The 14,285-nt window shown below is 42.5% G+C and overlaps 1 protein-coding gene across 1 annotated transcript; it reads right to left on the bottom strand.

Moving 5' to 3' along the window:
- Positions 1-7,391: 7,391 nt before the first annotated feature.
- On the bottom strand, positions 7,392-14,039 carry LOC125233561 (pH-sensitive chloride channel 2; the record flags this gene model as incomplete). Its single annotated transcript, XM_048139617.1, has 7 exons — positions 7,392-8,905; positions 10,594-10,795; positions 11,211-11,376; positions 11,870-12,025; positions 12,744-12,899; positions 13,259-13,571; positions 13,959-14,039. Coding segments are annotated over 7 exons (1,299 nt in total), but the record flags the coding sequence as incomplete, so codon positions are not given.
- Positions 14,040-14,285: the final 246 nt, after the last annotated feature.

Below are 14,285 nucleotides of genomic sequence, written 5' to 3'. Positions count from 1 at the left end.
AAAGAATTACACAAATTTTTAATCGAAAATACGTAGTCATCATACACTTTTAATACCCGAAATCTATAAATATTGTTTATTTACAGAAGACAATCATTTATTGTGCCTAATTCGATATGAGTCTAGTAGCCTATAGCGGTATGTTTTAGAGTTGGGCTGGTTTCGTTCTAAAGGTACGATTTATGTCTTGATATGATTATTTAGACACCTACTTACTATTATACAAAGTCGCTGTGGATGAAACAAACTAGCAAACCTATGATTGCACTTTTATCGCCTGAAACAAGTATCATTCGTACCTAAATCCAAGATCGTCATGCCACGACACGAAATAACAAAGCTAACCATCATGCCTCTTTATTGGTTTCTATAACAGTTTTAATAAAAATTATGATGTTAATATATTCATAATAACTTTATTAAAATAGCTTACGTCAACTATATTACAAATGACAAAATATTTTTGCTATAAATGACTATCTAAAGATCACAATATTACCAACTACTTATATCTACGTCATTGACTGGGGGTTCAAATAATCTCAATCAAATATGTATAAATCGTACTTAGAACATATTATAAGTATACTATTAATAAATAACGTAGTAGGTATAATATTTAATGTCGAGGGAAGGAGAAATGCTCTAAATAGAAACGTGTCTAAATAATTTATAGGTACCTAACTATAGTAATACTAAGTACAGTCAAGTTCACAATCATCTTTACAAACATTCTAAATTTATGTAATATACACGACCTTATTGTCATCGTCTTAGAGACGTGCAATAGTTATTTGTTTTACAAGGGGGCAAAGTTTTTATTTAACCGCACGTGCCAACATTGACGCCCGAGCAAGCGAAAGATTCCAATATTAAAAAATTTTCAAAAAGTGGAATCTTGAGCGTTATGAGGGTTTCAAGGCACCTAGGTTAAACAAACTTTGCCGCCGAGTGAAACACAAAATTTTTGACCACACCAACCTGACTACAAAACATCAAACTATATCAAATCCAGCAATCTATTCAATATTTATGATGCAAAATAATTATTTATAGGTAAATTCTACCAGCCAGCTCAAGGCATCAAGTTTAAATTTGTATGAAATGTACTCTTGTGGATAAAATGCAATTTTGCTATCCGTTTTCGAATAGCAAAATTAATCTTTACCAGTTGGTGTGGTGAAAATATAAAAATTTTACCTTCCAATAAAATTGTTATTATTTTGCCTGGTATATCCGAGGTCTTATATAGAGAGAGTACGTCGTAGACGTCGCATCGGACCGATAGATGGCGCCATCGTTCGTTGTAAGTCGCTCCGGCGTCACACCGCCGCGATGTTGGTAGTCCCGTTTTCCCCACCTGCAACATAAGGCTCCTACGCGCCCCGGCCCGCCACCAGCCACCCTCATTGTTGAGGAGAAGTGCCGACGGTATATTAAGCCTACCAGGAAGGCATCACTCAGACCTCGGATATACCAGGCAAAATAATAACAATTTTATTGGAAGGTAAAATTTTTATATTATTTGTGCCGTTTGTATATCCGAGGTCTTATATAGAGACCTGTTTATTATCTCCTGGTGGCGAGTCAGCTGGCGCGCAAGCCTTTGGTAGCCCTATTGGCATAGCATAGAAGAATAAGTGAATCGGTTGTTGAACCGATTTGACAGATGTATCAGTCGAAATCGCCTTCGATCCGCGAATATCTCGGTGCCAGAAACGCCTAAAGAGATTTTCGTGATGACGTTTAGCTTTAGTCAGCGAATAGTTAGAGAAATGACATTATTATACATTGTAGGCGAGGCTGACTTGAACAAGATACAAAAACCTTAGATACACTTTTATTATTAACAGACACGTTATTTTATCAGGTTATTATAAACCCAATTTCAGACACAAAGTGTGGAAATTAACAGTAAAAGTAGTGTTACTATCTGTACTGTAGCAGGGTAACGTAATTGATACTGCTTTTGTCAACCCTTCGTAAAAATTATCTAAATCAATATTAGCTTTGATATGACTATTTAAAGTCCAACGTCTTACGTCCATATCAAACACAGAAAAAGGTCATCACTCACGCGCCCGAGGGCTATTTGTTACGATACTGGTATTTTCGATCAGACTATTTCGCGTCAAGCGAGCGCGGTTACAAGCGAGACTCCTGAACTCTGAACTCTTTTTAGTGAGGGCATTTGAGGATACTGGTCGCTCGGTAAAACTAGCCTAGAAGATGAAAAGTACGAGCGCTGTCGATTGCTACTACACTGGACGGAGGTATCAGTCGATTTCTTCAAGTCAGTCATTGACTCTTAGGGTAATCCATTACCTAATCCAAAACCCGATGCGACGGATTTCTACTTCGTGCAATGAAGGTCGACAGTGTAGACTGAGAGGTGACGTCCGTGTCGCATCGCTGGTGGTTGCTGAACACGTCGTGGTAGCAGGTCAAGGGGTGAATTAAAACACCGCCACACATGCGCGCTTTGAGAGCGTAGGCGGAGCGCAATAATGGCGGTGCACCGCACAAACGCTGGCGTTGCGCCCAGTGGGCACTAGCGGGAACTAACGAGCGCGGATTGCGAGCGCAACGCGCGCGGGACGCGAGCGGAATGCGCGCGCATTCAGCGCGCTGATAGCGTAGCGTTAGCGAAGCGGAATGCGCTTTATGTGTGGCGGAGGCTTAATACGTACCGTTGTACGGCGTAATGCAGGGCTCTCGCAGACGAAGAGGTACGATGACGGGCGAAGCAGAAGAAGGCGAGGTCACCGAAGGTCACTTACTTGGCTCCCAGGGGGTGCATACTGACCTCGTACGACAGTCTGTTGGAGTCAGCAGTTACTGTCGTAGTTACTCATAACCGAAGAGATGTAGTCCTGCCATCGTACAGCATAACATAACATACAACCGAACTGTGCATAGCATATAGTGCTATGCGAACCTTAATCCGGCTGCATGTCACTTCAGTCGCCAGCGCCACCGCCTGTTGAAGATTATTTTCCATCGGAAGAGCTTTACTTTGTACAATATTCCGATTATTTAAGGTCTTATCGGGCTGCAAATGCAAGCAAAACAGGAGCGATTGGCCTACAGCTATCGGCAGCTGTAGGTACGAGGTAATGCTGGAAACCAACCTCCCTCTGTAGACTACGAAAGTTGTGAAATTGATGAAATCAGGTTCTACGATCGAATCAAGCTCTATATTAATTCAGTATAGTCGAGCCAGATGATAACTACTGAAGTCCTCCTGAGTTCCTGGCCCCTTTCGCTTTGAGCTGGAATCTCAAGTTCACTAAGGCGAAGCGGGTTTATTTTTCCCAATTTGTTTATTAGAGGCTCGGCGAATAAGTTAATCTCTCGAATGGACAGGGGGCGCCACAAGCCTCCGGGAAATCGTCGTGTACTTGGAACCCCCGCGGCCAGATTACCGATCGGTTTTGGTGTCCGCCCGGTAAACAGACGCACGCTCAGGATGCAGCACGCTGGCTCGAATTCAGATCTGGACATTCTGAAAGAGTTTTTTTTTTTAATTCCGCAAACCTTTACGATGTCTTTGACCTACACAATGAGCGACGTACAGGAATCACAGGGTCGTCTCGCGAGGCGCCTCTCCGATTAGATAGCTCGCGAACATCGTCAGGACACCCTCGCAGCAGTGCGGCTCCTCGTCCGGTTATTGACGTCTTACCTCGTTCAACTATGGGTGGCCAAGCCACGTTAGGACGTAGCATCTTTAGAATTTATCTGTTCTCACTTCGGCGACGGAGGAGTCATTGGTCAAAATAGAGTGTAAATACTGTCGAAGTACTTCACGGGAACTGGAAAGAGAAGAGTGGATACCATAGTGTACGGGATGTCAGCTGATAGCGGCGCCCGGCGTCACATTGGAGGGCAGTATCAGCCTGGTCAGCAACAGAGTCTGCAACGATACCGTAGCAGACGGAGCCCGGATATGGTCGTGGCACCATTGTAGGGGAAGACAGTGCTCGCGGTGAGCGTGACATCTTAGGCGCGACGGGCGTTATCAGCGTGGCGGCTAGCAGTACCAAGGGACCACATCAGCAATCTTACCAGCTTGTCACTGCAGCAGACGATGTTACGTTCGGCGGTGAGATTGAGACGGCCGTCGTCAGCTCGAAAGGCGTCTTCGATGCCCCTGTCGCGTCACGCAGTATCGTGCTCGGTGGCCCTCTCGAGGTCGCCGCCGTCGGCGCGGGAGGCACCGGCGCCAGCATGACAGTCAGCTACATCGGTGAACAGCATCAACAGAGTTCGCGGCGTCGTCACGGCAGACGCGGCAGGAAAATTAGCGACGCCTTCGCGGCAGCCGCAGTATTGCGCTCGGTGGCGCGATGAAGGTCGCCGCGTCTGCAATCTTACCTCGTGCGATCGAGGCGACATCAAGGCGCCAGCATCAGCGTGTCGGCCGACGACACCGGTGGAAAACTTCAAGTAGCTTGCGGCGATGTCACGGCAGACGCAGCAGAAGGATTGCGACGCCTGTGCAGCGGTTAACAGTATTAAAGACTGTATCGTTAAATATGGGTACAACTTTGAGTAGCCGTATTTATTTGCTATTATATTTTTTTCTTATAACAAGACATGGGCTTAATAAGGCACATAATAAGGTACGCATTTTGTCCTAGAAACTCGACGTAAAGCATGTGGTTTAGACAGCATTGACTTAATCCTCCCGAGTACCAATTACGATTTCGGACAAATGCTACTAGAAAATTCACAAAGTGCGTACAAGACGACACAATTGCGAAAAAAATTGTACAGTGCGAACCTCAACGACACATGATCCACAAAGCAGAATATCTAGACATAGTCTAGCCACTGTTATTTAAAAAAATAAAGTTCATGATCCGTGTATGGCGGCCATTTAGAGAATGTGGCATGGTGCTTACGGTAACTCCGACTTTGATGTCGAATTTAACTATCATACACTGTTTATATCGATCTGGTTTAGGCACTGTTCAAACACCATGAATGTCTATTAGACATTGGCCTATGCCTAATTTTTTTATCTATTTCTCTCATCCTGCTTGTATCAAAAATTTACGGCAAACCGGAACGTTGCTCAAAAATGCGTTTTTTTAAATTATATAAATTCACCGCATTTATTCTGCAAGTACCCAATTGAACAACCATGAAGAGGACTCTTAAAAAATATATTTTGGCAGCATATTAACCTTTGTTTGTCGATATCGTACAAAAAGTCTTTGAGATATTCTCAAATTAAGCCAGATTAGGGGTTGTCCGAAATGTATTTGCTAGACCTTAATGAAAGTATTTACCATAAAGTCCCTAAAATAAAAAAAATATCAGACCTTCTTATATCAAATAGTACTTACCAATACCTTCAGATCATACTCTCGGACCATAATAATACAAAATTATGCACATGTCAACATTTAGACGAGGTTTGTTGTGTCCCTATAATTAACGATACAGTCCTTACGCTCCGCATCACCACTGAGGCTTGTCACGGCAGACGAACGCTCTGCATCACCATCGAGGCGCCAGCATAAGCGTGGCGGCCAGCGATACTGGTGGACAGCTTCAGCAGGGTCGCGGCGTTTTCACGGCAGATGAGCGCGCTGCATCACCATCGAGGCGCCAGCATAAGCGTGGCGGCCAGCGATACTGGTGGACAGCTTCAGCAGGATCGCGGCGTTGTCACGGCAGATGAGCTCGCTGCATCACCATCGAGGCGCCAGCATAAGCGTGGCGGCCAGCGATACTGGTGGACAGCTACAGCAGGATCGCGGCGTTGTCAGGGCTGACGCACGCTCTGCATTACCATCGAGGCGCCAGCATAACCGTGGCGGCCAGCGATACTGGTGGACAGTCAGCAGGACCGCGGCGTTGTCACGGCAGACGAACGCTCTGCATCACCATCGAGGCGCCAGCATAAGCGTGGCGGCCAGCGATATTGGTGGACAGCTTCAGCAGGCTCGCGGCGTTGTCAAGGCAGACGCACGCTCTGCATCACCATCGAGGCGCCAGCATAAGCGTGGCGGCCAGCGATACTGGTGGACAGCTTCAGCAGGATCGCGGCGTTGTCATGGCAGACGAACGCTCTGCATCACCATCGAGGCGCCAGCATAAGCGTGGCGGCCAGCGATATTGGAGGACAGCTTCAGCAGGCTCTCGGCGTTGTCAAGGCAGGCGCACGCTCTGCATCACCATCGAGGCGCCAGCATAAGCGTGGCGGCCAGCGATACTGGTGGACAGCTTCAGCAGGATCGCGGCGTTGTCACGGCAGACGAACGCTCTGCATCACCATCGAGGCGCCAGCATAAGCGTGGCGGCCAGCGATATTGGTGGACAGCTTCAGCAGGCTCGCGGCGTTGTAGGCGGGGGCAGAAGGTGGCCGCGCTGGTAGCCTGCATATTGACGACAGATCACTAACGGCGCGGCGCTCGCGTCGGGGCAGCAGCAGACATACTTACAGCGTCGCACGCGACGCCTATGTGGCGGCCACAACGTTGTTCGGCGGCACCGCATGAGAACCCCGAAAGACGAATAATGAGTGCTAGCGAGGCATAATATATCTCATTATTCAAGAAGAACGAGCGTAAATTAAAAGGGAAGAAAGAATTGACGGTGAAAATTGAAATTGAAAAATTTCATAATTCCGAAACGTTATAAGCCACTTTTTAAATAAAAACACGAATAACTCTGGTTTGACCAGGAGTAACAAGGAAATAGAAACTAAAAGATTAATTTCGAGACACCATGCTGTAAAAATGTTCGAACGGAATACGCGACAACCGGTCACTTCGGCGTTCGACGAAACAATGAGGGTGGCTGGTGGCGGGCCGGGGCGCGTAGGAGCCTTATGTTGCAGGTGGGGAAAACGGGACTACCAACATCGCGGCGGTGTGACGCCGGAGCGACTTACAACGAACGATGGCGCCATCTATCGGTCCGATGCGACGTCTACGACGTACTCTCTCTATATAAGACCTCGGATATACAAACGGCACAAATAATATACTTTTGGCATGTTGGCGCGTAAAGATGTTTGTGAACTCGACCGTATGTCAATGTGACAGCGTTAAAGCGCGCTTGATTTATACGATAGACGCAGCGTTCAACGCAAGCGATCACGGAATGTAGGTAGGAAAAATTACTAATATCTTATTTAAAAAAATTGCTTTTGTCGCTGCTATTATGGCATAAACAAACTGCGCGCCTCAAAATGTCGCATTTCCCATAATTTAAGTAATACAATCAGGAATACCTGTTAGGTATTTTGTTACATAAAATTAAACTATAAAATCTACCTACTGGGCAAGGGTTCTAAATTTGTGAATAATAAGGAACAACAAATCTTTGGGTATAAATTATATGGCCATAACATTAACACTTAAGTCCTCTGATAATTTTTTGTTACTCAGTACCTTTTATTTTTCATCTTATCTATGTCAAATAATCTTATAATAGCAGATAAAAAAAACTTTAATAATAGTGAGGATGAGCAAGTGTTATTTTAATTTGAACTTGAAACTTCTACGAATTTATGACTTTTAGGTACTTAACACTTGCTCAGACTGAGCTGTCAAAATCGCTGCCAACATAGGTTGGTCTGAATTTTGTTTCGTCTATATTTTGTTCTATTGAACTTCACGACTTCGGAAGGTATCTAAGATAAACTCTGCTTATTGGTTGATACGTTATTGTTTACATTAGGCTTATTGGTTTTATCCTTAATGGCGCCTTGATTACCTTTAAATAATACCTACTGATATCGTGATTTCATATATCATTAACACAAAACATTGTTCACTACTGTAAAATACTGATTACGATTTTCATTAATTACCTATTAAATGGTATCTTACTGTTGATGAATTTAAAATGATTCTTTTGGAGTACTTTTTATGTTTGTGCCGTGTGTCTAGACTAGAAAGTACTATCGCAATATAGGTTGATATTTGTCGTATCTATATATATTCGAGATGTAACTCGTTACTTATCTGTAAAAAAATATTTGTCACTATAATGTGACACAAACAAGCCATTATTTCACCTGTAAAGGCATCGGTTCGGTTGCGTCTAACACATGATGGACGCGACAGTATCTTGCCGCAATGATCACACGTCTTTCTCTAATTGTATTAATGACGAAGGGACGGATACTTGGTCTAATATAATCTCGTGCCAGTCATGTGCCCCGCTGGTAAGTTCACTATGCAATCTTTAATTCTGTTCGGCGATATTTATTGAAGTCCAAGAACAGCAATGGAAACAGAACCCGGCGGTATCCTGCAGCATGTTTCGCCTCGAGTTAACCCGTTACTTTTATACGATGGTTTGTTACGTTTATGTGACCACAGGCTAGTATTTTACCTGTAAATGTATCTGTCGTGTCTGCCACTGCCTTGCAAACTCTAGTTCGTAATTTTCTATGAATTCAAAGGCAATAGACGAAGATCCAGTAAAGAATACTGAAGACCAAGAAGAGCAATGGGAACAGAACTCGGGACCGCTTGTCGCGATCTCCTGCGGCGTCATGGCGGTCCAGGTGTGTTTCGCCTCGAGTTAACCCGTTACCTATCATTTTAAAAAGTTTGTCACCTTTATGTTTTTATGACACTCACAAGTCAATATTTAATCTGTTAAGGCGTAATTCTATTGTGTCTGACTAGTGTCAGTATTCCATTAGGCGTATTCAAAGGCAATAGACAAAAGTCCAGTAAAGAATATTGAAGGCCAAGAAGAGCAATGGGAACAGAATTCGGGACCGCTTGTCGATCCACGTGGCGATCTCTTGCGGCGTCATGGTGGTCCAGGTGTGTTTGGGCTCGTTCGAGCCATCGCTGGCGGGCGCGCCGCCGGTTAGCTCGTCGTAGCTCTGTGTGGTGATGGTCGGCAAGTTCAGGGCAGACGGGAAGCTCTGGAAATGGGGGAAAGGTTTCGTTAGATGGCAGACAGTAGGAAAAAGTTATATATCTAACTGTGCAGATATTTTTAAAGTTGTGACGTTATTGATCTGGCATTCGCACACTTTATTATTGTTAAGTTAGTGGAGAGATAGTTTAATCTGACTCTATAAATAGGTACTGCAACCATGAAATATGATTTTTCTAAAATCTTTTTACATTATACAAGGAATGCCTTATGTTCTAAGTATTTCAAATTACTTTTAATTGATTTGATACTTAATTATATTCTCAATAACGTTGAGTCTACACAGCTTTATTTAGGTATGCAAACACCTTACATATTGCATACCTACATCTATTAATCTCACTTGACTTTATGATACATATTATTAGATTATGATGACAATTATGACATAGGTCCTACTGCAATTTCCCCACGTACATTTTCTCCTTTGGTTTTACCTCCTATTGCAAAAAACCACTAACAGTGCAAACCTTGAAACACAACATTTACAATCAAGTAATTAGCCAACCTAATTAACGAAATTAAATCCATTTCTTTATAAACGTTAGCGTTTTTTGTCTATCGAACTCGTTCTATATGTATGGAACTGAAAGAGATGTAATTGTCTCGAGGACACATTTCTTTGTGCATGCGACAAAATTTTCCACCGTATAAAGTAGGTACTTAAGTACTTACTTTAAGAGCGATTACGGGGTCAAACTAATTCTACAAATCTGAATGAAATGTACTTCACCTTGCTTAATCTAAACTCCAGTGACGCGTGAAAATGCACAAAAAATGTGATCAATGTTTATCGATTCCGTACCATCAGTGAGCATTCATATTATTTACTAACAGTTTTAAAAACAAATTTAAAAATTGCTACTGAATAATTTTTTCTGATAGTCTGCGCAACTTGCGACGCAGCCGTAAATAAAAGGTTAAGAGACCTTTATAATTAGACCATCTTTTTTGCATTTCCCTACTGGGAAAACTGAGGTCACGTCGATAATCGGAACCGCCAATGTGTTCATAAATATCGAGAGAAGGGCAGTAGCGTGACTTGGTGAGCTGTGGTGAGGATTCCTACAGCTCTTTCTGCAACTTTTTTTGAGAGAGGCGAGGTGTTAGCGTGGTCTTCAAGATGTATTACTGTTGCCATACTTTAATATCACTCTTGTATTTATTAGAGCGCTAGCAGTAGCACACCTCGGACAATAGCAATTAAATATATGAAAGAGACTCGTTCCTACGCACACAGTCTAAGCTCGTGTAGGTGAACGCGTACCATGCTTGTATGAGTGAAATAAGACAGGTCGCCTGGCCGCGTTTTTGACAGGCGGTGACTGTGAGATAACCGAGAGCGGGTGGGCGTCACTTTCAGCGAGGAGCGGGACTGACCATACTGTACGATAGTACTCTTTATTAAACTGTGGCAGTAGTGCCGTCTCCACCCTCCTGTATATAGTATAGGAACACATATGTACAGTGAGGTAGTTGTTGAACCCAGGGCCGGCAGGGTCTCTCACGCTGCAGGGACGAGCAAGAGCGTGACTTTGTCAGCTGTGGGGAGGATTCCTGTAGCTCTTTCTGCAACTTCTTGCGAGCGAGCCGCGGCGTTAGTGTGCTCTTCAGGATGTATTTACTGTTCTGTTCACCGTTCTTTCATTTCACTCTTAAAATAGGAACACTTACATGTACAGTGAGGTAGTTGTTGAACCCAGGGCCGGCCGGGTCTGCGCTAGCCTCACGCTGCAGCGATGAACAAGACCGTGACTTTGTCAGCTGTGGGGAGGATTCCTGGAGCTCCTTCTGCAACTCTTTGCGTGCAAGACGAGGCGTCAGCGTGCTCTTTAGGATGTATTTACTGTTCACCTTCTTTAGGTTCACTACTTTCCTGTAAAGGAATTAATTCATGAAGAAGCGCGAGCATTTTTAATCCAAAAGAGGAAGGGAACCATCAAATTCATCTTTTGCTATGTGAACGACGATTATACTTTTAAAATTGTAAACCTTTTCTAAGCCTCAAGCCTACAAGGTTTTTTCAAAAAATGCAAAAGTAATCAAATTATTCAAGTTTACATGATTAACGGCAAACCGATTTTCGGAAAGCTCTTTAGAATATGAACTTTAAATCCAACTCCTAAGGTTGATATTCTATTGGATCGTATGTAGTCGCCTGGTAGTGGCCAGGAAAAGGGTTGTAAATAGGTTCCGTGGTCAAAAGTCATTACATGTGTTTGTTTACTTTGCCAATGTTTAGAAAATGGAAAAATATTATTTGAAATTGGGTGGATTTTAATGCTACTTACTTTCTTCGCCAAATAGTGTTGACAAATGCAAACTCGACTAGCGCTGAGAAAATGAACCCGATGCAGCCCAGGAACCAAATTTCACTGGCCTTGATGTAGGACACCTTTGGTAACGTTTTGGCTTGTGACGAGGCCAATGTGATGAACGATAACATCGTGCTCGTGCCTGAAAATAAGAAGATATTAGGTAAGTAAGCAAAGCTATACAAATTTGAAGTTATGCAAAAAAGTCACAAATTAGTGAACATCAATTAAACTTCCTACTCTAGTACAGATATGTAGATAGTACAGTTCAATTATTATGTTCCAATATAGGTGTAGCTCTATGGGTTGAAGCCTAGACTTAGTCCGTTTTCACATTATCCGATCCGATATCGAATGTCGGAAGGATTTCAATCGAAAAAATCCAAGATGGCGTCTGTAATGTATGGGATAGCGGTCCGACATCCGATATCGGATCGGATAATGTGAAAACGCACTAGTATGATATTTCAGACATAATAGATACGACATTTATTTAAACACACAGGGGAGAATCAAACTCCCCAATTCTCCCCCGTGTGTTTAAATAAAAGCCGTATTTTTAATAGGTTACCTTAGTCATTATTTTTCTTAGAGATAACTAAGGAGTATTAATGATTGATTTATGTTTTTTTCACCTAATGTTATCCTAGGAGCAGAGGCGTCGGCTTGCAGCCAGAAGGTGACCCAGGACATGGCGACGATCATCATGGAGGGAATGAAGTAGTCCATCAGGTAGTAGCCCACTTCTCGGCCCAGCTTGAACGTGAACTTCAGCGCACTGTAGTTACCAGCTACAAATGTACAGATAGAGACATTTAGGAATAGGTTAAAGTATTGGGTATTTATTTTAAAGCAGAGGGTGTCGTTTATGATGATTCTGCCTGCCTATATAATAATCTTAAAACTATTTAACAATGGTTACGATTATTTTTACTTTATAAAAGATGGAAAGAAATAAAAGTACCTACGTAGATGTGGTACATATACGTGTACGTATACAAGTAATAGTTTCGAGTATACAAAGTGACTTCGTAGCGGTTGTTACCGGTATTTAATTAATTTAACCGTTTTTCTGTATAAAGTTTATGATGGTAATGATGGTATACGTAATGAGTAATACGATTTACTTACTACAAATTAACATAATAATGTTTTCGGTAAAATCATTATTCGCTTCTTCAAATATTTTATGAACACCATATCATGATCCCTGAGAGTGAGTAAGTCGTATCAAAAAACTCTATATCTTACCTACACAATTTCCTAAGAAGTTAGACACTAGCATATCGTCACTACTTTAAAAAAAACTTGTATCTTCATCTATCAATGAAAAGAAAATTGTAGTAAGTATGTATGGAATGCATATAGACTTACTGAGTTTTAACTTTGAGGAACAGCGTGAGATACGAGATTTTTTTAAAGTAGTGACGATATGTAGGCAGGTATCATCTAGGCGTAACAACACCCTGTAAATACACCACAAACATAAATAAAGGACATTACATCTACCTCCCCCCAGCCGCATATTTACAATGTCGCCGCGCACGACCGACTCATTGGTCCAGTAGTCGATGAGGGAGTATTCTGTCAGATGTAGCTCCGACGAAAGGTGCACGGGGTTGTCTCTTTCCCACATGATTCGCAGACTTGACGCGTTGTATTTCCCTGGAAATATAATAGCAGGCAATAATATAAGTCACTATGTACCTTACTTAGTAGACACAGGAAAAAACAGATCTATAGACAATCGATCAAAAGTGGTTAATAAGCAGGTAATAAGGTAGTTATAAAAATTTCTAAGCAGTTACCACTTATATTTTCCTTATTAATGTAAAATATATTATCATTGATGATGTCATACTAAAGCTGTAAATTGTCTTTAAGCTGTTACTTAGTTACTACTAGTGGTAATTACATAGTACTTTGTCAACTCTATATACGTGAAACGGGTACCTATGTTAAGTTTTACTATTCATCTTTCCTGCAATTTAAGGACAATTTGATAAAGCACACCGGATACTCACAACTTTCGAGATTCATCGAACAAGTTTGGTCGTCAAACGGGAACTTCTGCAGGTTCATCCAACAATACAGTACGGCCTGCATGCGTCTACTGAACAGCACCTCCCCGTCAGGTGCTATAGAGATGAGCACATCCTTGCTGTCGGTCCCCATGAGGCTGGACGATTGCTCGTTAGACATGTACAGGTGGGGCACCCATATCCGCTGCCGCAGGTCGTTTTCGCCGATGATTTTAGTGCGTTCAGGGGAGTATAGGGCGTAGGCGAGGCGAGCGTCGGTCCATCTTAGTTGCAGGAGGAAATGCAATTTGAAGTTCTGAAAAGGAGTTTTTTCATTACTTAGGAACAACATACGAACATGCCTAGCCCGTTGAAAATGAGTCAATGGATCGAACCAAAATTCCTGTGGACACAATGAAATTTGGTAGTGGTAGCTGTTTTCTATTTTATTGAAGGCATGTACTGTTCAGTGTAATTAAACTTGTACCATGAAGTACCCGCCTACGACCTAACACTTTTGCCTATTTTGAGGTACTATCGTGCACGTACGGTTCTTCCGTAGGCGTCTGGTAGGTGAGAAACAGGTGGTCGTAACAGACCACTCTTGCGCTACCACGGCAGGAACTAACATCAAGTCCATCAAGAGAAGCTTATAGTAAACATGAAACAATTGAAACTGTCTGATCACTCTGGAGGTACATACCAAATCATGCGCCTCCGCGGGCTGTATGAAGTAGACGTAGGCACTAGCGTGCACATACACCACGTCGGTAGGCGTTTTAAGAGGGGGTCGTACGAAATCCTCGAAAAGTGCATTCGGCGTTTAACAAATGCTGCTCACATTTCTAAATTAAATGAAATAAAATAAATGGAGTTATTATCTTAAAGAGTGTGTCTACAACTTTTGACTATTCAGAATCTCTAGTTATTAAAGGTATAATAAATAAACCCACGCAAAGTTGACCCAAATTGAGAAAAACGTATGTCGCCGTTTAGTAAACTTTGTTAAAAAAATTCAATACTTTAGTTA

The sequence above is a fragment of the Leguminivora glycinivorella genome, chromosome 14, assembly GCF_023078275.1.
Source record: "Leguminivora glycinivorella isolate SPB_JAAS2020 chromosome 14, LegGlyc_1.1, whole genome shotgun sequence".
In the NCBI taxonomy this organism is placed as follows: Eukaryota; Metazoa; Arthropoda; class Insecta; order Lepidoptera; family Tortricidae; genus Leguminivora; species Leguminivora glycinivorella.
Note: the sequence above shows the minus strand (reverse complement) of the source record. Positions and strands in the feature narration are given on the sequence as shown.